We start from the raw sequence: 23,992 nt of genomic DNA, 5'->3' as shown, positions 1-23,992 counted from the left end.
TAATCCCCAACTTTGAATGCAGCCTGCCTTACTGGCTCCAGCAAATCGCTCTGCCCTGCCCCACCCCGCTGGGTGCACAGACTACCAGCGCGCAGTTTACCTGCGTTACATCTCTGCCTTTGTGACTAAAAGTTGGTTTCATCAGCAAGCATCTGCTCCTGCTCCACTTTCCGAGCTCGCTTGCCCGGGGAAGCCGCTCAGACCCGCCGCCTATGTGGGGCACGCCGGGGCATCTGTCGCTATACGTATAACTTTTAAATGGAAAATGTCTTTCTCAAAGGCTGTCGATGTCCAGTGGTCTGCAGTGCATGAACAGTTGACTAGTCCAGGTGTTTCTGCTTCGGTTTCCGTGATATGTGAGTTGGAAATTCGAGAGAAGAGTGTGCAGAATGGAGGAGTTGAGGGTTTGTATTTCTCTTCTGGCTGCCTCGCAATGACTGTGGAGGGCTTGGGACGGGGCGCAGATTCTACCTGTGGGTTTTAATTAAAACAGTAATTGTTCTTAGTCTTTCTCTCGTGGTGTTTTTGTCAGAGCCTTTATCAGCTCCGAAATGCGAGAATGAGATTTTTTTCTCTCTGTCATGAGCAGTGTTCAGGAAGAACTTGTTGTGTTGAACGTGGTTTCTACTTTCTGGGTTTGGTCGTTGTATTTTGCCCCACTTTACGTACTTAAAACGTAGCCAGTTAAGACTTCTGGTTTGATTTTAAAAATTGCCAAATATTTGTCTGTGCTTTAATGAGATTAGAATCATAAGCTGAGACTATGAGAGACAGTGCTGTTGACTCGAGACTGTGGGTTTCTGCAAGGTTTTCAAGGAGATCATTAACCCACATCTATCTCTTCACAGGACAGTCGGCCCAATATGTCAAGACCTCTGATCACTAGATCCCCTGCATCTCCATTGAACAATCAAGGCATCCCCACTCCAGCACAACTCACAAAATCCAACGCACCAGTTCACATTGATGTGGGTGGGCACATGTATACCAGCAGCTTGGCCACGCTTACAAAATATCCCGATTCCAGGTAACTTTAAAAAGATTGTTCTGCATGTCTGTGGCAACTCTTTTTCTTCAATTTCATGCTTGGACATCCCTGGGCTGTCTTAGAGTGATAAATTTAGTTCCTTTTGTTTCAAAATTAAATTAGGTTTCTTTGTTCGTAGGAGGTTAGAGACTGGCTTTTCTTTCCCTGCTCCACTGTGTTCCAGACAAATGGCATCTCTACAGATCCATATGTGTATGTACTAAAACAAAGTTGATGGTAAAGTAGGCTGACTTTCTACCACATAGGATTCTGCTTTGATGCCTGGGACCTTTTCTGTGGTTTATTACAATCAAAAACTGTATAGGTACTGAATTTAAGTCTAATGTGGGAGTGCTGGGATTTTTTTCTTTTGGGTCTACTTTCCTGTACTGTCAGAGTATATTTGCAGATGTGTCACTTGAGGTAAAGGCAAGGTTGTATGTAACAGAATATAGGACAGCATTAACTTCATACTTTTTATAGAATCTTAGGATCTTTTACATAATTAGACTCTTAACTCTCACTTTATATATCTTCTAAATGAGAATTTAGTGGCTTTGGTATCTCACTAGCATTAAGCGGTTAGAAAAATTTGGGGTGCATGAGCAAAGAGTGTATCTAGAGTAGATGTAATAAAAGCACAGATTTAAGAGAACAAGAGTTCATTGAACATATGTTATGTGGATGTTTTGTGGTGGTGGTGGCAGATAAACATTGTAGTGATATTATAATTCTAAGAGTGGTTATCAGTTATCAGAGGTTGATCGTGTCTACAGTATTAGCCTACACCTTGCCCTTCACTGCCAGGATCACTGCCTGATCCTGTGGGAAGACAGTGTTACCTTCATGGTCTTTCCACGCCAGCATTTGAGCGGGGAGCAGGGAAGAAATTAAGGTGCAGCTCCCATTCCCCCCAGCCATTTGCACGCCTCTCTCTCTCAGCTTTGCACTGCTAGGGCAGAAAAGAAACTCTGTGTAGCATCATCGACATAAGTCTATGGGTTCATTGGAGTGGAAGACCCAGAGGGGCCCCATTGCTACCTTAACATGTGTCCTTCTGCAGAAAGGTGAGGCCAGGTCTCATTACTTCTAACAGGAAAGATGGGTTGGTGCATGGGGGCTTAGTGGAAGAAGGAAGGTGCAGTCTGTCAGATCCTTGTCCAGAGGCACTTGGCACCATTGTCAGTCTTGATAGCATTGAGATCCCATTTTTTGTTGATTTTGTGAATGGTTTGAGTGATATTGTCCACCATGATGAGACTTGTAATTCTAGTACTGGGACATAAAGAAATTAAATCAGTCCTGACTAAGGCTTTAAGAGAAACTTAGAATAGAAGTATTCAGGTTAGTCCATGTCTTGGTGGAATCCTATTGCTCTAGTTGAATCTCAGTTAAGTGGTTCATTTAACAATTACCCAGAAAGATCCTTATTGCAATTCAAGCAGCCAATTCTCTGTTTCTGCTTCAAGAGCAATTCCCTCTATTAATTATTGTCCTATCACATGACAGGTCTCCAGTGTCGCTTTTGCCTATTATTTTCAGCTATTTTAATAACGGCAATTCACAACTGAAGCGTTTATTCAGAGAACTTCTTTTGTCTGCTCAGATTTTGTTTCCATCAGCCCTTAGCTACTGGGTTGTAGAGGGTGAAGACCAGAGGCGAGTTTGTGAGTTTCTTGATCCCACGACTCTAACTTGCCTTTCCGGAGGGTACAAGATACATTTCATGGGATATGATTTTGTTCTGAGCATAGGTTTTGCTGGTACTACTGCCTCTGCAGCATTGTCTAAATAGTTTTAGGTGGTAGGACTGGGACAGTGCTTCTAACAGTTAGAGCTGACAATGCTATGAGAAGAGAATGGTAAATAAAGGCATATGAAAGAGAAACAGCTGAACACATGGCCTTTCTTCTGACAACCTCCTCAAGGAAGGCCAGGCAGAGCAAAGTAATAGAAGCATTGCCAAAGCAAAGGGCCCGCCAGGAGAGATTGAAGCAACGTCTGGAAAAACTTGAACTGTTCTTCAAAAATGGAATCTACCCTTTTCAGAAACTTTTCTTAGGACCTGATTGTGTTCAGCTACTAGAAGTGGTGATTACTTAGCATTTTCTCAGTAGTTGTAGTAGTGATGGTGTCTGAAACTGTAGGGAAATGCCTTCCTGTTGTGTATTCCTTCTTTCAGTGCAGTAGAAGAGGCTGTTTCTATTAATAATGCATGCAGCTTCTGTTTCCATGTCAAATTCACCGGGACAGCATATTCCTTTTTAAGTGAAGAAACACTGAAATGTCTTTCATAAGTGTATTTGGTGGCAGTGGAATTTAAGCTTAATGCATTCTGCATTCGATTGAGCTATTGTAACACTTTAAAGTGGAAGCTATGCCTCTAGTATCAAAGCTGGTTTAATAAATTAAACATTTTAAAGCTCTTCAAACATAATTTAAAGAAAACCCAAACTCTTAAGTTATAGTCATTCTGTTTCAAGTCGTTCTGACATGCGTTTGTGTTTCAGTTCTGACAGTAAGTGTCTTTTGAACCCCTTGATGAGTGAATAATTCCAGCACAGCTATTAGAATCTGGAATTCCCAGACACTTCCAGAACTTGAGATTTTTTTTTTTTAACATTAGCAGCTTCAAAAGAGCAATTACTAAACTCGTTTGGATGTCAAGACTGTGGCGTGAAGCAATAAGCTGGCAATCATGATACTGTAGTTTGTTTTTTGTCTGTGAGTTCTTACCTTAACGTTTATTTCCAATGCTGTGTGTGTATAACTATGGTGAGCGCTGGGTACACATTATCCAGTAATATTTGGGCCTTAGTAGAAATTGTTCCTTGTAGCCTGACCTGATCAGTCTGTATCCACAGACTAACTTTTTTAATGCTGTTTTACTCTAGTCCAAGGTTTTGGTCAACATTGCTTTATTTTTTATTTTTTCTACCAATATCGCGTGTGTGAATGAAATCAAAACTAAGGCAGGGTCTCACCAATCTCTTTGGGTGAGTTGAAGCCTCCTGAGGCTTACTGTCACATGAAGTATTGTCTTTGAAAAATAAGGTCTTGACTATCTTGCCTGAAAGAGCACTGCTTCAGGGATGAGTCAAGGCATAGGTTGCAGGCTCCAGCATCTAACAGGTTGAGACATGAAAGTCATTAGGCTCCTGACTCGTATTACATGCAGTCTAAGGGCCAGAAGCCTAAAATGAACCTTTCATCTGTGGGCCAGGTACCAGAGTCATCTTTCTTTGCGAGATTGAAAGGGTGATATCCAAAGCAGCAGCTTTGGAGTCACTGTGACTTGCCGGTATGGAGGAGACCTATCCTGATAGAGCAGTCTGCTTTGGAGCAAGTGTGCTCTTCCTTCCCGTTTTGGGTTCAGTAACATCTCTTCTTGTGCCTCTCCATTCTCCCCTTCTTGGACAGTATAGTAGGAATTGGAAAGAGTGCTTTAAAAAGGGTTCCGTAAATGGTACCAGGTAAAGACTTGCAGTTTGCAGGGCACGTTTTCTGTAATTCTTTTGTTAGATCCCCAGAACCAGTTTGTGACTTGATATGTAAAATGCCTACTGACAAGTATCCATCCATTCCTCCAGAGAAAACCTAGGTGAGAGTATAAAAGCATCTTGCTGCTGATGCTGGGTCCTTGCCCTTTGCTATGGAAAGACGATCAAGGGCTTCTCTCAGGTACTCTTACGAAGAAACCAAGGAATCAGGACCTAACTGTATTCTGGCCAAAGGCTGATTGCAGTGAAGAAATCCAGCAGACAAGCAGCTTATCTTTGAATTAAGTAATCTTGGAATGTAAAATTCTGAAGCTGAAATAATGCTTAAAAAAATACAATTCATAACGAATCAGCAGTACAGAATGCAGGAGAGCCCAGTTTATATTTCAGACCAGGGAGAACTTGCTGTTTTCACAAGGAAGATCTCATATGATTGTTTTATCTCATCAACAGACTTCAGGTTCTCCTAAGCCATCGGTGAAACCATGCCTCAGACATGATCTCATGCAGCTGAATAATAAAACTTGCCAGAGTTAGGCTCATGAAAAGGCAAATTAAATCAGTATATCCATGAAGAAGACCTAATATAAGGCTGGATGGAAAAAAAAAAGCTAGTTTTCTTTAAATACCTGAGCAGGGCCAAGTGTCCTTTTGTGCACCTTGTCCCTACAATACTGTAAACTTTGCTGCATTTACTCATGTGTGGATTGTTCCTCCTGTTTTTCAGTTGTTGACCAATGGTGATGCATATGTCCATGCGAATGGAGCAAATGTGGTTGTTTCTACTCTGTGAGAAGTCTCGAGGTTTTAGAATTTGTTGTTTTGAACTAGATTATGCAGGATAATATTTGGCAATGCAGTTATCCGTTAAAGATTTGGATGCACTGATTTTTGTTTTTTTATCTTATTACTTTGTATTACTTTTTTTTTTTTGCAAATGAAGATTTTCAGAAATGAGCCTGCTTTCTACAGCCCAGAATAAGCCTCACATTTTTTAATGGGAAGATGGATACAAGATGAGGATCTCTTAGAAGTGCCTTTCTCACTTGAGAGCTGAGGCACATGCAAGTTCTCCCATTGTTCCTTACGGTCACCAAAGAGTCTGAGGAAAGTGGCTTGAGTTTGTAGAGTTTATGATTATGAGTAGAGGAAGTACAGGTCTGTTAGTTCTCGTTTGGACCTGAGCAGCCTACTCACCTTCTCTGTGTATTATCATCTTGCATAAGATCAAACCCTTTGCTTGGAGATGGCAATCATACATTTCTCAGCCTTAATGCTGTCTGTATGATATCTACCAAAAGTTGTTGTGCACCAGGCTAAGACAACCTCAAATGACTGTCGTAGCTAAATGAGTTGTTTGACTTTGATCCATATGAGCATCAGCTCTCTGATATCTCTGTTATCAGCAATATCAGCAGTGTGGTCTGTCACAGGTTCAAAGCATCTGGACTTTTAATTAGTTCTGTCCGAGTCGCACAGTGCAAACCTTTGCATAATTCTATGACATCAAATCGGCACATCCTGTATTCCTACTGTAGAATCAGAAGATTTCTTAAAAACCTTAGATATTTTTCCTTCTAAAACCTTTTGTGGTATTTGATTGCGTTGCTACATCTCCCATCTTGAGTTACTCCCTGCATACAAAGATGGGTTCTTCTTGTATAGTATTTCACAATACTTCCAAATTTCTGCCCAGGGCTGTTTCAGGTTTTCATATGAACCAATCCATTCATGTCCCAGTTTTCTTACCCAATCTTCACTCTCAGCCCTCAGGGAAATTAAATTTCACACACTTGGATCTAGTTAGGACACTGGCTTTTTTGGTTGACAAGGGTTTCTTTTGCATCAATAGCATAAAATCACTTAGCAAAATGCCCAGACAGCCCGTGGCCCTTACTGACGGTTTGGGAGCAGGCCTTACCCTTCACAGGTTACATATGTGAACCCCTAAGGACATCCTGTAGCTTAGGCAGGATACTGCTGTTTACCTGTTCCAGAGCGTTGGCAGTTTCTGCAGTCTGAAGACTGTCCACAGTTCCAGAAGAAGACATGTCCCTTGTTTCATGCTTCTGCAGGTTGCAAGGCCATGCTGGAGGCTTCTTGTTTGGTAGGAGGCCTGTTGTGGTGGGGCTGTTCTACACCGTGCACAGGAGTCCCGGTGCAACACCTCCGTGAGAGCAGTCCTCTTACTTGTTTCTGACTCATGTTGGATGGTACCTCTCAAACTATTGTCATATGAGGCTAGTCATTCAAAAAAAAAAAAAAAAAGCTAAGTTTTCTAATTAATGAGCTTTGTTTGATTTTTTTTGTTGTTGCTGTTTTTATGAAAATGCTAATAGAATGCGTGTTATTACATCTTTACTTCTAGTCTCCTTATTTGAATTCATTTTCCTGGAAGGCACAACTGTATCAGCAGAACTATTTGGTGATCTTTCTACAGTAGCAACATCAAAGCTGGCTGAAGTATTATTACTTAAATCACTGTGCTAAATTTCTTATACAACTTTTTCTTCTGTAAATTGTAAAGAGCAAGCTCCCTTGAGAGTTTTCAATGTTGTTGTGCTCAGGCAGCTGCCTCAGTATGAGTGGTCCAGGTGGCAATTTTTTAATATTTTGTATTTTTTATTTTATATTTTGTATTTTTTATTTTTTATTTTCCTGGCAAGGGGGAATAGACAGAAGAGGTTGGCAAAGTCTTGGTTTAATCTTTGTTACCTACCCTGGCTTGCTCATCCAATTATTCACTTTTTATATTTCATCATTTGATTGCTGCATGGTCTTGTGGTGAGAAAAAAGGTTTGGAATAGGACAACACTCTACTACTGGTGTGTTCTGTGACCCAAGATAACCGATTTGATTTTGAGCTTTGGTTGCTTCCTACCAAGGTTGACAAAAAAGCAATTTGTAAAATTCTTTGTGATGAGAATTGAAAGTTTAAAAGATTGCTGTCTCTAAGCATAAATATTTATAGATGCCAGTAACTGTGATAGAAACAGTTGATGACATTATTATCATCAGAAGCATGTATCAGTGAAAAATGAAATGCTGATTCAGAAGGACCATGCACAATACAGTTAGTTCAACAAAGTTTAAAACTTCTGCATTGTCAACTGGTGTTTCTTACTCCTGGGCTGCTGTTCTTTATTTTGTCTTGGTCGCTGTGACCACGTATACAGATCTGGGGGGAAAATAGAACAGTAAATGATAGTATACTTCATTCCTGTTTCAAGAAATTTAGAGAATTTACACAACTGATTTTGTAAAGAGACATCTTTTGTAACACACATCTGTCAATAAATTGCTCAGAGGGGTATTTTCTAGTCATGGCTGAACCGAGATTAATTGTATCTCTAGGTATGTATATTGAACTCAAGGTATATATTGACCTCACTTTGCCTCAACAAATGATCACCACAGGTCAGCCATCACTGTCTCCTTGGTAGAAGTGAATATTTTCTGAATCTTAGTCCTGTGCTATGTTTACCTAGCAAGGTCAGCAAGCCATCGCTGTTGCTTGTGGCTAGTGACTGGGTGAAAGAAATAGTATGGTCAGATTAGTAGGTTTTCCCATCATGTGGTCAGTAACTGGTAGTGAGTCATCACTGAAAGGGGCCATCAAGGTGATGTCTTCCTGTTACAAGTGTCAGTAAAATTGTTTTTGTGTACTAGTTATTTGTAGGATTAAAAAAATAGTTTTCTACTTGCTGTAGACTTTTGCAGTCTAATGTGTAAAATAATAGTGAAATCAAGATGGTGGATTGTTAGAGTACTCCTCACATGTACTCAGACCCAGGGACTTTCTGTCATGGGTTCATGCCATGCTTAGCCATGGCTGCATGAGTATGATGGTGTGGATAGACATATTCAGAAGAAATTTCTACATTCATGAGTGTTACAAAGTGAAAGGCTTCATTTCCTTATTTCTGAGGCTAATAGTCTTCTGAGGTAGCAAATACTTTTCTAGAGGAAAAATAAGAAAATCTGTATCCGTATTGTCAGCATGGCTCACAGGTCCATGTACCAGTAGGCCATGTAAGTACCCGTGTGAGGTGGTATGGTTTGGTTCAAGCTGTCAGTCAGCAGGAGGAGGGGATGTTAATTACTGCTTGTGAAGGGTCAGTGCTCCAAGAAATCTTCTCATTGCACATGCTGCTTGATTTCAGCTCCGTGAGTGGAAATCTGTTAGCGAGGAGCAGTTGTTGTAGCATTCAGACTTGTAGCCCAGTAGCGTGGCTCATAAGCCAGCATAAAGGCACCCGAGCTGTATTGCTCATTCTAACTGACCAAGAAAACACTCCGAGAAAAGGGAGTGCTCAGCCTGTGGGTTGTGCTGCTCTGATAAGGGCAAGCTCATGAGAAGCTGAGGTGGCAGCTTCCTGCTTGGCACTGAAGTGTTGGGCTTATCGGTCATTTCTGATTGGGTCCAGATTTGAATCATAGCCTTGAGGTTCACCGGTTTGTTTTGCCTTTCGCTGTGCTCAGTCCTTGCACTCGGGGACCTCTGTACGTTAGCACTAGGTTCTGATTCTGCTGCCACATGCGCTGTTTGCTCTTCTCTGGTCTTTCATGAACTGCAATGCAGTTGCTAAGGAAATTGGCATCTTCTACGTACGCAATTGCAGAAGTAAACATTTGGCTTCCAGTTTTGCCGTCAACACCTGGCCACCTATTGGGTGTGTTTGGAGCTTTAGGACGTAGATTCTGATTTGTCTTCTTTTTGGTAATGATCTGTTTTCCTGTTGGGTTTCAGGCATACAAGCATGTTTGCCATTTGGGGATATATCTGCAAAGTTTGCATAGGAATTTGGAAAAACTGCTTAGGACCCAGTGTTTATCTGTGCTCTTTCTAATATAAACAATGCATAAATACTGTGGGATTGTCACCCGTTTCTGTTATGTGAACACATCCTCTAACTTAACTGGTTTGCAGTGTATTCAAATACAGTTGTGTCATAACCAGACAACTGTCGTCTGACAGGCTTGAGTTCTCCTTTGTCATTCATTCTCAGTCTCTTTCCCTATAATCTTCAGCTCTCGGGATGTCGCTGTCTCTTCGACTGCATCTTTCTTCTGTCCGCATTCAGCTCTGAGCGTCAAGCTTAATTTTGCCATCTGAATTCCCTCATTGTTTTGTCTTCATTTTTTCTTCACCTGAGTTTTTCTGTCTCTGTCAGGAGTCAGAGCTCACAAAGATCACAAGTGATCCTTACCTGACCAGATCAAGGCACATTGCTTGCTTCTTGTCCCTCTTTCCCCACGCACCATTGGGTTTCTGACTCCTGTTACTGGTGAGTTTCCTTGGTGTAGTTAATCAGCCAGCCTATTTTTTTGGATATCTCATATGATGCTTTCACTCATAGTGACATCAGCTGAAAGGATGCTCTGAGACTCATTGATACCAATCTCTTCCACTGAATCTTTGAATCGGTGATCTAAGTAAAGTATTACTAACTGTGGTGCGTATGTTAGCTTAGATCCAGCACAGTTGTCTCTGCACCTCATTTGGACGATCTTCTAGACGCTTTTGAGGCACTCTGCCTGCCTCAGAGAATCAAGGGTCTCCTGTAACAGCTGGAAAGTGTTTTGAGTTGAGCTTGTAGCTAATTCTCACGGCCTGCTTTGCAGGAGCATGCCTTTAGGAGAGCAGTGGTCTGACGGTCACCTTTCCACCCAGTCCTTCCACTGCATAGCTCAGTCTGCGTAGACACTAGGGTTAGCTCTGATGCTCAGAGCAATATAGTACAACGCTCCACCTGGACTCGTTTATCCTGCTTCCAGCTAACTCAGCTCTGCTGCCTCTGGTACCCAAGCTAATTACTGAACACCAATACTTTATATTTTTATGCACCACTGCATTTTGCAGCACAGGCACTCGGTTGAAGGAAAGCAATGCTGGCAACTCAGTTTCTGTAAATCAACTTTGTTTGTGAAGGAGTGAAAGAGGTGAAAGGGGAGAGTGATAGAAAGGTACAGATTTTCCTCATAAGATTAAATGGCAGAGCATAGCAATATTAAGTAAAATGGCAGTATACTTCAGTAGCTCATCAATTTATAAAGACAAAGATTAATTCTACTTCCTAGACCCCAGTGGGGTTTTCATGCTAAAATGTGACTCGTCTGTCAGTCAAATGGTAGGCATAATTGTTCTTTAAGTGACCTATTAAAATACCATTCCTTTTAATTAAAAGTTGTATTTGTGTTCCGGCGTAGTCCGTACCCGAACTGCTGAAGCCCTTTCCATGCGAGGCGCGTTGCAGGCAGGGAGCTGGCTTGAGCTGTGTCACACACACGTGTGAAATGGGAGTGATTGAAATCCAGAGCAGCAAAATGTGGCTTGCCTTCGGCTCCCGCTGGCAGGGAGGGAGATGGAGGGAGAAGCAGCATCTCCCAGGACCGCACCCAGGCTCTTTGCATTCCTTGCCTAAGACATTGCTTGTAGTTACTTCTTGCGGCGTAGAAAGTTATAGTACGGGGCATTTCCCGTAAGTGTGTCACTTCAGAGCAAATGATGGATTACGTCCTTCCACACCCCAAAAGCATTCTTTGTGCTATAATTAAAAAATAAATGTTGCAACGTTGAATTGGAAATATTTTCTGCCATACAGTGAATGTGTTTTGTTAGGTTGCCTGGATGTAATTGCAACAATGTCAGGGTATTAAAACCTTGTCACGGGGCAATGGTTTCCTGCCGCTATGCGAGTGCCAAGGACTGCTTTGCTTAGCAGCAATATTGCTGTTTATCTCCATCGGCAGTGGTGATGATTTTGCTTCTGTAGAACTTTTCTTCTTTTTTGCTTGCCCATACGCACATGATAAATTACAGTTCTGCGCGAGCACTAACCTCAGAGCTTAAAACGATGGGAAGCGCCGCCGTGCCAGAGAGCAGCCGGGCTGGGAGATGGCTCCTGGTCTGCCCAAACTTGCCGGCGATCCAAGGGGAAAGCCTCCCAAAACAGCCACCCCATTCAAGGAGCTCCACCAGGCCCCTTTCACCCATCTGAGAATTGATTTCTCTTAAACAGTTCAGAGGGCCCTGGGGGCTCGCAGTGTGCATAAAAAATGAAAACCCTTCCTGTCTTAGAGCAGTGCAGGCAGTCAATACAAAAGAGAAAAATGATCTTTTGAGTGTATCCCGTTGAATCCATTATCTCGAGGGCCTGCGTGTGGTGCTTCATCAAAACATCATCATCTCGGTGATACGTGGGGGGAGAGGGTGAGGTGGTGGTTGGGGAATTCAGAGAAAACTCTGCGGTGCTCCCAGTGCCACAGGATAGGCTAAATACGATACAAGCCAGAAAATGAGAACTGCAGCAAAACTGATATGTTCCTTTTTATAACAAATTGATTTCATATTTTACATGTTTGAAACACAAGCAAGTCGTTCAGGAAAAGTTTTGAGTGCCTCTTGTGTTGGTAGGAAAGCCCTGTTGGGCATCTATTACAATAATTGCTTTGCTTTAGATCAGAATACAAACTTTCTTTCAGATTTTTTTTTGCTTTACGATGATAAAGAGAATAAAAGAGGAAAGAAAAAAATCAGTGTCGTGTGCTGTCAGCGCATTCTAGCCTTGTTTTGGCAGGTTGTCAAGGGGTTAGACTGCACTGTCATGAGCTAAACTGGTGTTGAATTTCAAGTTCTTGTGAGTTGAGTGTGTCACAACTGTTAGTTTTTAAACATTGACGTTTTTTAAATTTTTTGCATGCCTGTATTAATGATTTGTATGTTTTACTTAGACGAGCATGAAAGGAAGATACTTGGTTTCAGCTGTTCTGAGTTTGCAGTGTTTGCTGGTGTTATTTTACCAGATTGTGTGGTTAAGAGCTGGTTTTTTGCTGTCAGTGTTTCCTTGCTGCAAATAATAAGCATGTTGCTCTTTGTTAAATTATATGAAATAAAAGAGAATAAATGAGGATCAATTCCAATAATCAGTAGTATCAATAATCCAGGAGGACTATTGAAAAAATGTATTTTTGGAGGGCAGGTGCAACGGGAAGAACGAAGACGGTATTCCAGAATGCAACTGACTTGTCAAGCTTAAGTCCTTCGGGGTGTCCTCCATTTCCTTTAGAGAAAGGTTTGCTTAAATAAACTGGGCAGTAAGCAGTGGGTGTGTGCCTTTGCACAACATCATCCACCCAGGTGCATTGTTGGCCATGGTGATCCTAAAGGCAGAGTGCTGTCAACATTCCTAATTGGTTATTACCCAATAACGCACACCCTCGAGTGTCTTGGGACTACAAAATACTTTCTACCTAGCCTTCCTACATGAATAATGAAGCACTTCAAATATTCATCCAATTATATTCAGCCTCTCTCTTGACAAAGGGTTGCCAAATGCAATTGGACATACTTCTGACATAGAATTTCAGGCTGCATCTATGTTGGAAGGGCTTAGTCATAATTCTTGACTTCTGGGGAGAGATTAGATAACACCGCGATGGTAATTTCTCCAGCCTCAAAACCGATTGTTTATTCACTTTTGCTGTTAAATTCTGTTCTACTAGCTGTATAATTGCAGAATTTTAAAAATGTATTTTTTTAATTTTCTACTTGGAGCTTGTCGCGTGAAACAGCGCATGTTCTGTTTGAAACAATGAGGTGATTTGCGTGTTCTCCAAGTGCTGCTGGTACAGCTGGCTATGGCTGAAGTCACCAGCAAGCATTTGAAAAGCAGACAGTTACTTTTCAAACATATCTGCTGTATTTGTTTTCTGCTCTTTGGTTTTCAAGTCATTTTGCTGCCAATCATGATTGACTCCCAGTATGCCAGTGTCTTATTTTTAAATGAATGTTTCTTAAGTCTTGCTAACATGCTGTTATAGGTGGAAGTAAGCTAGGGGAAAGATGCCTCCCTGCTTGTATTTTCCTTGTGGAAGACCTAACTCAAGGGAAAGGACAAGGAGAGGAAAGCTTCTGCTTTTCAGTAGCTAATGTGTATTTGGAGGCCCCGCTTTTTGTCAGGCATTCTCATTTTTCCAGCTTCTATTATTGTTGTCTCATAAAGCTGGGCCCTGGGCCATGCCTTTCATGCCGGCCTTTCCCTGCTTAGTAGCTAACCCAGATAAACTCATCAGCAGAGCTACAATTGCACTTTCCCCTTTCCACTTTGGATTAATGGCGCAGCTCCCTCTGACTGAATGGATGCTGCTCTCCAAGCTGCAGAGGTCTGGTTCCAGGTGAGCCTCCAATTCCTCACTTCAGATACAGAAATAACAGCCCTAATCAGGTGCGTTTCATGCTTCTCTCTTTGGTAGGCTCAACAAAAGGAGAGGTGAAAAGGATGTTGCTGGAAGTCGCTGCTTGTCTGGTGTCATTATAAGGTGTAAAGCATTGGTTTGAAAATAGAAACAGCTGCTATGGCTGCAACTTTCAATTGCATTTAGCTTCTATGTGGGTCACTTCATTTGCTGTTAAAATGCGAAGCAGCTAAATAAGGGGTGTGAGACCTCCTTCCTTCTCTTACTAATGGAGTCCTGAAAACACGACGGGCCATAGGAATCGATGGAGAACATACACCCGGCTTTTTTACCATGCTAAAATCGTAAAGCTGGTGGTGCAGTTCTCATCCTCAGGAGAAAAATTAGTCATGTTGTTTTCAAAGCCTGTCCCTGAATCTGCAGGAGGAGAGGGCAGCAGCACTGTGAGAGCCAGGCTGAGGCTGCTCCAGGAGCACATCTTCCAGCAGCCCCATCCCGTCCTGTGAAGGACCTTCGGCTCATGTGCCTCGGTGTCTTTCTTTGCAAACTGCTTCCGCTGGGGAAGGTGAGTGGTTATGAAAGCTTCATCAGCTGGAAGCTGAGGAGGCTGCAGACAGAACAAAATAAACGGGGTGGGGTCTGGAAAAACAGGGCTGGTGAAATCCAGTGCCAGTAAAGGTCAGGTCTGTTGCAGTACATTGCTGACTAAACTTACGTACAAAATGAGGGCACATCCATCATAGCACGGAGAGTTTATTTTCCTCATCGCTGTGCTAATGTTATTCTGCCGTAGTAACAAAACATTTGTGGGACTGTGTGCGAGTGGGGCCGGTCCCCACGGCCAGAAAGGGCTCTGCACCGTTCCTGACAGCCTTCTGTGCTCCGTGGGTCCAAGAGAAATCCCCTCTTTGTCTTCTCTGTGTGTCCTGTGATGATAAGCCAGCGATGTGCTCCCAAAATGAGATCGGGAGTTTCATTTTGCCTTTGTTTGCAGACCTTAAGGAGCGAGCATGTCTTGACTGATGTCAATCAGCAGACCTGCAAGCAGATCCTCATCCCACTTGCTGCTTTCCTGTCGGCTGTATCGCTGCAATAACGGTGCTAACATCGCAGAGCCCAACCTGACCATAAGTGCCTTCTCCCTCCTGGTAAAGCCCATCACGAAACTGGTGCTCAGCAGCAGCTTCTGCTTGACAACTAGGGCACCCACTTTCAGGATGCTGCAGAAGGACGTTTGCCTTCTGTGATTGTTGTTGGTAGGCATCTTGCAGCGTACACCAAGGGGGGAAGAAAGCTGCGCAAAAATCAGCGGTCAAATAGGGCAATGCATAAATTTCCCTCGTAGAGGTCTGCATGACTAATGCAAATAAAGACAGACTTTCATGGATGCAGTTAGCAAGAAAATATAGTTTGGTGGTCTTGCTTCATGGTTGGAATTGCTTGTTTTAAAAGACATTATCTTTTCCAGACTTGTGTTGTGCTAATTGGCTTCTACCTGCCTCTAAACTCCAAGAAAAGTAGGCTTTCAGGAAGTTAGCGGTAAATGATCAGAACCTTCCCACAGCCCCAAACCATTTATTGCAGCCTCGACAACTTCTGGAGAGTTGGGGGGGGGGGTGCAGAGCTTTGATGAAACAGAACAGCTTTTGATTATCCCAAACTATTTTCAGGCAAACCAGAATGTGGTTCTGTAGATCTCCTGTAAAGATAGCAAAAAACAATTATATCTATGCCTTGTGGTGATGCAAGAAAAAAAAAAAATCTAACAAAACACCTGGATTTCTGCTAAATTAAAATTTTATTGCATTCAGGAATAGAGAAAAAAGTATCAGTATTAAGTAGCTACACAAGTGGAGGGGATAATGCAAGGTTGTTGTAACATGTTTTATCTTCAACAAGCACAGAGAGGAAGAAAACACTTTGAAACACTTTTCTGTCCCTGGAAATGCCTGTGTTGGGACTTGTGTTATTCTCCAAAATTGCAGTTCTGAAATTCAGGATTTTTCTTATAGAATTGCAAGGTCTTTTTCTTGTTGTTGGTAAAGGAATTGTGGCCTTGTGGTGTACACTTACTCATGTTAGCCGTTGATCAGGTTTTTCAGTATCCATCATTAGTGCAAGCTGCAACTTAAGCTATTGCTAGAAGAGTTGTGCAGCAGTACCTGTGTCTGAGGATGAGGACAGATATGGTATGGAAAGACCCTTAGGCAATGTCTGTTTCTTCCCCCCTTTTTTAATCCAAGTGTATTTAAATTTCATTCTGTCTTTTTAGAGAAAGGCTTCAAATTAAGCATAGGAAATAATAAAAATATATAGATTCAAGCAGTAGACTTCTCCATGAGCAACATCTAGCTGATGGATTAAAAGCAGTGCCCAGCTTTCCAGGGAGGCAACTTGTTTATTAGCAGCCTGGTGTTGCCACAAGGAAATCCTAGCTGTTGGGCTGCGCTGGTTTCTACTAGTAGGATCTGGTCATCCCGTGGATGGGAGATGCTGGCTGAGCGTGGGCAGTGAGTGCTCATCTATGGCTCTGGCTAGGACTCTGTGGCTGCTCCACGAGCCTTCGGCAGCTTCCCTGCATCATCCCCCAGCCCGTCAGGGGTCCCTGGGATGCCCTCGAGCATCCCAAACATCCCGACACCAGGCACCTGCGGTTTGGCAGCTGAGTCACATCCTGGCTCTCCTGCTTTGAAAGAATCGTGGTTTGACATTCACTTTGGACATGGTATTTTTGAGGGTTTTATTGGCTGGAATAATGCTGTATGTTTTCACCTAGATTGATGAATTAATCCTCATCTCCCTATTTACAGGGCTGTATTGCTTCTGTACTGTATCTTAGTTCTTATCCTTTCTTCTTTACCTCCTCCACAGAAATACATTCTTACTGTGGGGTTTGGTATGGCTGCAGGGACTATTACACCATGACAGCATCTAATTTAATAAACAATAAAGCCACTGTTTAGTATATGTAAAGTCTGTCAATGGAAGTAATGTTATCTGTGTGCTTTTTATCACCCCCACCACCAGCAGAATATGCAGGCGTGGCTTTGGCATTTCTAACCTATGCATTAAGCATTATTTGTTGCTCAGAGCCACTGTCTAAGCTGTTTTAGGTGGACTTTCCTGTCCTCTTACCTGATTAGCACACAGGTTTTGTATTAACTGATTTGGTTAATGGTGTGATTTTCCTAGTTACTGAAATGCTTAAATCATTTGAACCTCTAGCGTGGAAGCAGTTAAACATGTAAATGTATGAGAATAAATTAGACAGGTATAAACACGTCTCTCTGTGTAGGCACACGGGTGTCCACACTAGGAATCGAGGCAATGTAATTGTAATGCATATAAGCTAGAGTTAGTCAGAACAATAGCAGTGCGTGGCCCTGCGTTTCTCATAGTAAATTCTGTGGTCGTAACGCCCACATCTCCCTTGCCTCTGTTGTGCGTGCTCTCGTGCTATCTGGGTTGCCTTTCTCAAGGAATTTGTAATCTGAAGTGCATCCTCTGTCCGGGCGGAGGAATGTGGGAGCAGGTGATCTGCGCACTAAAGCAGGACACAAATGCTTGAGACGCATGTAGTAAACCTGTTATCATGTAGCTGGCCTTGCAGCTTTTCTCCGTGCAATTAAAGTCAGCTTTAATAGGAAAAGAACGTTATTAGAGCTGCCAGGGCAACCTCAGTCTGTCATCTTCGTGGTATATGTGCAGTAATACCATCTCCAAGACCTGATTGCCTGCTGCTCCGCACAGAGAAATATGGTGCTCAATTAATAAACATCTCGTCAGCATCTCCTGTTCCTCCTCACTGTTCAGCATGTGTCCTTGGGCCGTATTTTCCGCACATTATTCAAGTCCCGTTCTGAGGAGTCATTCTTGCATGCTTTCTTGCAGCTTTCCGTAGCCTGGCACCTTCTTGCTTCACTCACGGCAGATGTGTTTGAAGTGTTTGAAGGCAGAGATGTGACGTGAAAAGGGCTGAGGTGGCGAGGCGTGGAAGTTGTGCCTGGGTTTGTGCTCTGGCCACCAGGCCGCTGCTCTCTGAGGTGTCGCGGCACCTCAGGCTGCGAGCTCTCGGTGCTTCTGCAAGCCGGCCCCCACGTTGTAGGGTGGGAGCTCACAAAATAAGGCAGGCACACTTGGTAGCATCACGCAGGAGATCTGTATGGAGTTTGTTTCTCCAGCACGGCCCCTCTCTGCCTGGCCTCCGCTCCTTCCTGCCTCCCCTTGCCTCATCCGCCAGGCCTCTCCCTGCTCCTCCGGCAGCTGAAGCGGGGGTCCCGTGGGCAAGGGTCTGCTACACTGTGTAGCCCTGGCTTATCCCAGCTCCCGTGCTGCCCAAGTGAAGGGTGCTGTGGGAAGTCTGTAGGTCGCTAAAGACCACAAAAAGGTCACGTTTCAGGCACAGGGAGGTTCGCAAATGGCAGCTGCAGAAGGACCTCTGGTGTCTGACATCTTAACTTGCGATGCTTGTTTTGACTAGGATAATAATGTTCTTTACATGTGTATTTTTTCCCCGTTTGTCTATTCTTAGAAGGCTTTAAAAATCCTTTCTATCTTCCCTGGCGAATTTGCCTTGTGACAGTACGTGGCAATGCTTTATTCCATGCTGGGTTCTGTGTTTTCCGGGGACACAGGCTCATCGTAGTTAACAGCTAGAGGTTTCAGAAGCGCTTTGAGTTTTATTCATTGGTGAGAAGCTGTTAATTAGGCTGTAATGTAGAAGTGGCCTCTCGAGAATTAGTCCTCGTAGGACCCCCTGTGCAGCACGCAGAGGTTGGTTTCACACTCTGATGCCTGTATGGGCAGAAGGAGCTTGTGCAGCTCTTGGCAAGTGCCTTCGTGTCCCGTCTGCGGAGATGAGTTGTCTGTCCTTCTAGAGGAGGCAGCAGCTAGCAAAACAACACAGGTAGGGTTTCTGGCTAAGTAGCCAGAGTTGTGAAGATCTTGGAAGGCTTGATCTGTTACAATTTCTTGGCAGTATTTCCTAATTTCCAGTGATTTGTATGTGGAATTTTAATGCTGAGCGTTCTTCAGGGTACAGAGGAAATACTGAGAGCTAGCAGTGGTTTGAATGAAATTCATGAAAGCTGAGGGGCAAGTTTGATGCACGAAAGAATACATCAAAGAATTTCCCCCATTCTGAGAAGGTTGGTTTTGGGTGATTTTTTTTCCCCAGTGCCAAGATTTTTGAAAGGAAAATGTCTCTAGTAGCTTTTCTTAATTTTTTTTAGTGTTGTCTCTTTGTGTAATCTAGGTTTACAGGGTATATTGACAGAGCTATGAAGATGGCTATTGCTAACATGTCTTTTTTAAAAAAATTGACAGGATCGAAGGAGAGTGGGTTGGAGCTGATATATTTTCTGCTTTCTACCTAAACACGGTCCCAAGACACAAGTTCTACTTCAGTACATTGCTGACTGTGAAGTGGCTCAGTCTTCTGAATATATAGAGCATCACGGCCTTTGGGATGTTGTGCATTCACCAGTTTAGTTGCTTTCTGGCTTTCGGTATTGAACGATAAACACTCCAGTTCTGCTCCTATCCTCCATTATCTGTACTCACAGCAAACCTGACCATCTTAAACATGATTAAAATATAATTCAAAAGTTATTAGCTAATTATGACGCAAAGTACTTAATTTGCCATTGCACCCTAATAACTTAAAGGTACTCCTGATAACTTGGTAATAACCGTATCATAAGCAAAAGGACACGGTTGCTACTAACCTAATAGGCAGCTTCCCTCAAGATAAAACATAAATAACGTACCTCAATGAAATCGGATTCGAGCTTAGTAAAATTATCTTGGCAAGCAAAGAGAATATTTGTTAATTTTTCTGTGAAATGTTATCATTGCCAAGAAAACTTGGTTACAAAAAAATAGAGATGGAGAAAATATTTGCGTGAATAATTGATTTAACATTTCATTGGCTTAAATGATTTTAGGGAAAGTGGTTTTGATACGCGCTGGAAAACTAAAAAGTTTTCTGGGACTTATTTGCAAGATATCAAACACTGCAGGAGATGTGGGGCTTAAAGGCTTGCAGCCTGCTCTGCAGCAGATCTAGTGCGTGAGTGAGCCTGAAAAAAGGAGCAAGGAGAGGTGGTACTGCAGTCTGGGGTTAGTGCTTCAGTTAGTTTAGTTTTGGGGTTAGTCCCATCATCTGCAGTCTGGGGTTAGTGCTGTGCTGGCCTCACCCAGGCTGCAGCTGTGCAGTGGGGGAGAGGGTTTCTGTCTACCCACATGTATACTCTTCTAGCCTTGAGTCACCAGCTCTTGACATCCCATCCCAATTATTTATTGCCTTCCTTTCTAAAACATCAGTATTTCTACAAGTGCCATTTGGGTCTGGGTGGCTGGTGGTCCTGAATGTGGGTATTTGAACGTCCCAGGAGAATTATTATTTAATAATTATTTACCTCTGGTCCGAATCTCCTTGGTTGCAAGATCACCTGTTTAGTGGGGAAAATACAGGTTTTAATTTTTCTTGGAAAACTTCCTTTTCAGGCAAACAGATCAGGCTATTTTGTCTTCTGGGGCCTTTGCCATCCATTGTTTAGTTCACCTCAATGTTTCCTGTGACCCACATGTTCTTGTTTGTCATTCGGTTATACATCCCCAGCATCTCCTCACTCATCTGCGGCATATAAAGCCGCAGTTGTCTCTCATGGAAGTCTCATTCCTGCAACATGACTGCATGGAGTTGTGCAATTTGTTCTCTCCCAGTTACTGTGTCAGTTTGTCCATGTGGGTTAGATCCAGTGACTATTGGTTCCTTTTTAATAGGCCTGATTTGCTTTCATCTCTGCTCCTGGTGCTGCCGCTGATCAAGCAGGTTATAGCAAATCCCACGTTTCATTTTTTTTGTCTCTGATGCCTTCCCTCCTGATACCACCTCACTCATCATTTCAAATCCTTCCCATCTGTTCCTCATATACTTTACTCTGCATTTAAGGCTACTCACCGCCTCCCATCTATCTCAATTCCTTCTAAGTGTTTTATTAGCCCCTTGAGCTTGTCCTTACCCTCTCTTTTGCCTCCATGCTCAAATAACAATCATAAGATGTTTGAAATGGTCTCCATGTAAATGATCCAGTCCTTTAATCTTTGGCAAATATTTCCACAAAGGTTTCTGACATCACTTCCACTTAGTATCTGGGATTTATCTGTTCTTTAAAATGCCATGTAACATTCTCTCTTAAATCTCATAAGACCTGGTGTTTTAATGTCTTCTTCTAGCTTTGTCTGCTTTGGCTCCTATATAAATACCTTTTCTATAGAAGGCTTAATAAGATTTTAGGTTTTAATACACTTTTCCCCCGTTACCTTCGCTTTACAATCATTGTATTCATGCCTCTTCTAATAACTTAGGAACTGTCTCTGCCAAGGAATTCCTGAGACTCATGGACATGAAACCTTAAATTAAATGTAAGGAGGAAGAGATAAGAACAAATTATAATAGCACTGAGAGCAGGAGATTACAACAGGGTATTTGGTTAAAATGTGGTTTTCATAATGTATGTCTTACTGAAAATTGCAAATTTATTCTCTTATATCATGTTTATGAGGCAACTTTTGTTATGCAGAGTTATGAAGGTTGCTAGGTATTCAGTCGCTGTGGATCCAAATGACATGAGATGTTGGAAAAAAAAGACGAGCAGGTTGTTACTGCTAAAGTGGTCCTTTGAAAAATGAGTAAAAGCCTAGTCATTCTCCACTTGGGTAGCATAGCATTTCTCCCTGGTGTGGCTACCCCTTCAAATGTACTAGCTTCTAGGGAGAGTGCGAAATTATATAATTTAGACATATGAGGAAGTAAAATTAAATAGCCATGAGATGAGCATACCATTAAACAGATCTAATTTATAATGGGCTCTTATGCAAATTGCCTTTGAGCACTCAGCAAAAGAAAATGAAAAGAAATTAATAAGGACAATGTGGACTAAAAAGTCGCAGAGAAAAAAAAAAGTAAAAGCTTCTTCCAACTCACTCTCTGCACACCCTGGAGTGTTAAATAAGCATTCATTCGCATTAGCCACTTAAATGTAATGATGAGATAGGAAAACCTGCATTCACTTATCCCTGCTGTCTTTGATTCCGTTGCTCCAACCATGTAAGGTTTCAGCTTTTTTTTTTTTTTTTTTTTTGGTAATTATTTGCCACGTAATTTATTATTTGAGGAAGGAGATGAGGATTTGCTACTTGGGTGTCAGAGCACAGTCAAGTCCCAGGCAGGTACCTACCATGGGACTGCGGGTACCACATTGCCAGTGCTGCACCTCTTCCTCTGCCAGGTTACTCAAAGGACTTTGCACCATGAGTTTTCCTCCCTTTTTGCTGTTTTGTGAAAGGCACGGAGAACAAGGAAAGCTGACAACGTGGAACAGCTGAAAATGATTTACTGGAGAAAAAAAAAATCAGTTCTGAGTTTGTAGTGTCCTCTTTAAATAATAATAACATGAGCGATGATATGCTGAATATATTCAGCAATAAGGGTTCTGTATTTTCTTGAGGAAAAAAAAGGATTCATTTCTACCTCTTGAAATGATTAAACGTAAAGCAATATTCTGCATGCTTGCAGATAACAAAGTTTGTTGCCTTTCCATGTTCCTTGTATCCTTCTGAGAATACAAAATACAAAAGAGAAGAATTTTTGCTGTGTCCAGTGAAGTCACTCAAATAATCTGCAGAACTGTAACATTTTTCATAGTGGTAAGAAAGCTGTGCGGTACTTGGCTTGTTCAATTAATATTGGCCATCTTGTTCTTAATTACTGCGTCTTTCCCAAATACTCAACTGAGGCAGAATATACTAAATGAAAGACTTTCTCTTTCTGTCTATAATAATATATGTAAATATTTATATGTTCAGAGAGCAAGGATATAAACACTTACGCCGTGCAGCTTTGCTGCAGACTGAGTGTATTTTTATACTCGACAAACAGGAGTTGTTTCTGAAGAACTTGAGAAACCCTGTAAGCAATGTCATCTTCCCCTGCTTTTTGTTGTAGAAATGCTGTTCTACGAGTGCTGGTCTGTGGGGACAAGGGTCCCTGTAGTATTTTACAGAAGTAAAACACTGATCTTCTCCATGTCCTGTTGTTTTCTCCCCACTAAAACCAGGTTTGTGTCCTTAAAGTAAACCCATGTTCTCTGGTGGAAGCTGAGTTTTACAATGGTTATATTTTCAACCCTTAAAGCATTTGATTTCTGACAGTGGATTATGATACTTAAAGCCAAAGATGTTAATTATTACCCATTGGAGGTCGCACTTTCAACCCATGGGACATTAATTTTCCATATATACAGAAAATTCCAGCCTGTTAGTTTTAATTAAACATATCAGAAGTAAATTTCCTTATAAATGAACTACATTTTTTTTATCCTTTACCCTTGATATTTGGCTGATTCTGCATATAATTATCAACTTATTTTGCAAGCAACCTTCAAAGCATTTTGCTGTTTGGAAAGCCATTCAGCTGTTATGTGTTTGTCATTTAAATATATATATCTTTGTCAATCATCAGCTGAAGTTGTCAAGAAGGAGATGGGGAAAAGCATCTTCTAGGTTTTCTTGAGAAGCGAAATTATAATGAACATGGCTTCACAGTCTTTGCCTCATGCCAGCAGCCTGGTGTCACTTAAGCATTTATAATTTCAGCATGAGACCAAGCAGAAGGAGAAGCAGAGCTGTGGGAGACAGGGAGGATGGCTGCTCAAATATTATCGTCTAGCAAGTGTGCAGTGCGAGGTAGGGCAGAGTTTGCTGCTGTGCTTCTTCTGGTCTCCAGTCTCTTCTCATGGCAGCAAACGCAACTTAGACCCTGCCACTGAGCTATTGCAAATCCTTCCCTGGGGGCCATGAAGCTGGAATCTGTGGTTTTCAGTCCGAAAAAGGCTTAAATTTTATTTACAGAAGTCTCCTGAAGCTGCTGTACCATTTGAAAGTATGGTTGTGTACCGCAAAGTGGTCCTGGCGAGGGGAGGAGTTGGTGCTTACCAGTTCCTCGGCTCTTAGCAATTCCTCGTGGTTTGCTGCTGCTGGAAAGCAGCAGCACGCGAAGGTGGCACTTTGCTAGCTCCTCCAAGCCGGATGGACTGGCTTTCGGGTCCCTGCTGTTTGTGCGCTGGTGTCAGCTTTGTGATTTTGTCAGAAGGCTCCAGCCTCTGATACTATCTTGTTCTTCTTCTAAACAATTAATAAAATGAAGACAGAAAGCCTAGAGGTTTAAAATATGTAATTATAACAGTAATTTAGAACTAGGGAA

At 42.2% G+C, this 23,992-nt stretch overlaps 1 protein-coding gene across 7 annotated transcripts in view; it reads left to right on the top strand.

Annotated features, from left to right (window-relative positions):
* KCTD1 (potassium channel tetramerization domain containing 1) overlaps positions 1 to 23,992 on the top strand; it is a 99,262-nt gene that overhangs the window by 64,115 nt on the left and 11,155 nt on the right. For 6 of the 7 annotated variants that reach the window (XR_010829651.1, XM_066992884.1, XM_066992886.1 and 3 more), the window contains exon 2: positions 849 to 1,027. Coding sequence is in view for 6 of the 7 variants with exons in the window: in XM_066992883.1 (XP_066848984.1) it covers positions 849 to 1,027 (179 nt within the window). In the remaining variant the exon portion in view is untranslated. Of the gene's footprint in view, positions 1 to 81; positions 405 to 848; positions 1,028 to 23,992 lie in introns of those variants that run through there. The other variant, XM_048080023.2, reaches the window with a different exon arrangement.

Source organism: Anser cygnoides, chromosome 2 (genome assembly GCF_040182565.1).
Source record: "Anser cygnoides isolate HZ-2024a breed goose chromosome 2, Taihu_goose_T2T_genome, whole genome shotgun sequence".
NCBI classification, from domain to species: domain Eukaryota; kingdom Metazoa; phylum Chordata; class Aves; order Anseriformes; family Anatidae; genus Anser; species Anser cygnoides.
Note: the sequence above shows the minus strand (reverse complement) of the source record. Positions and strands in the feature narration are given on the sequence as shown.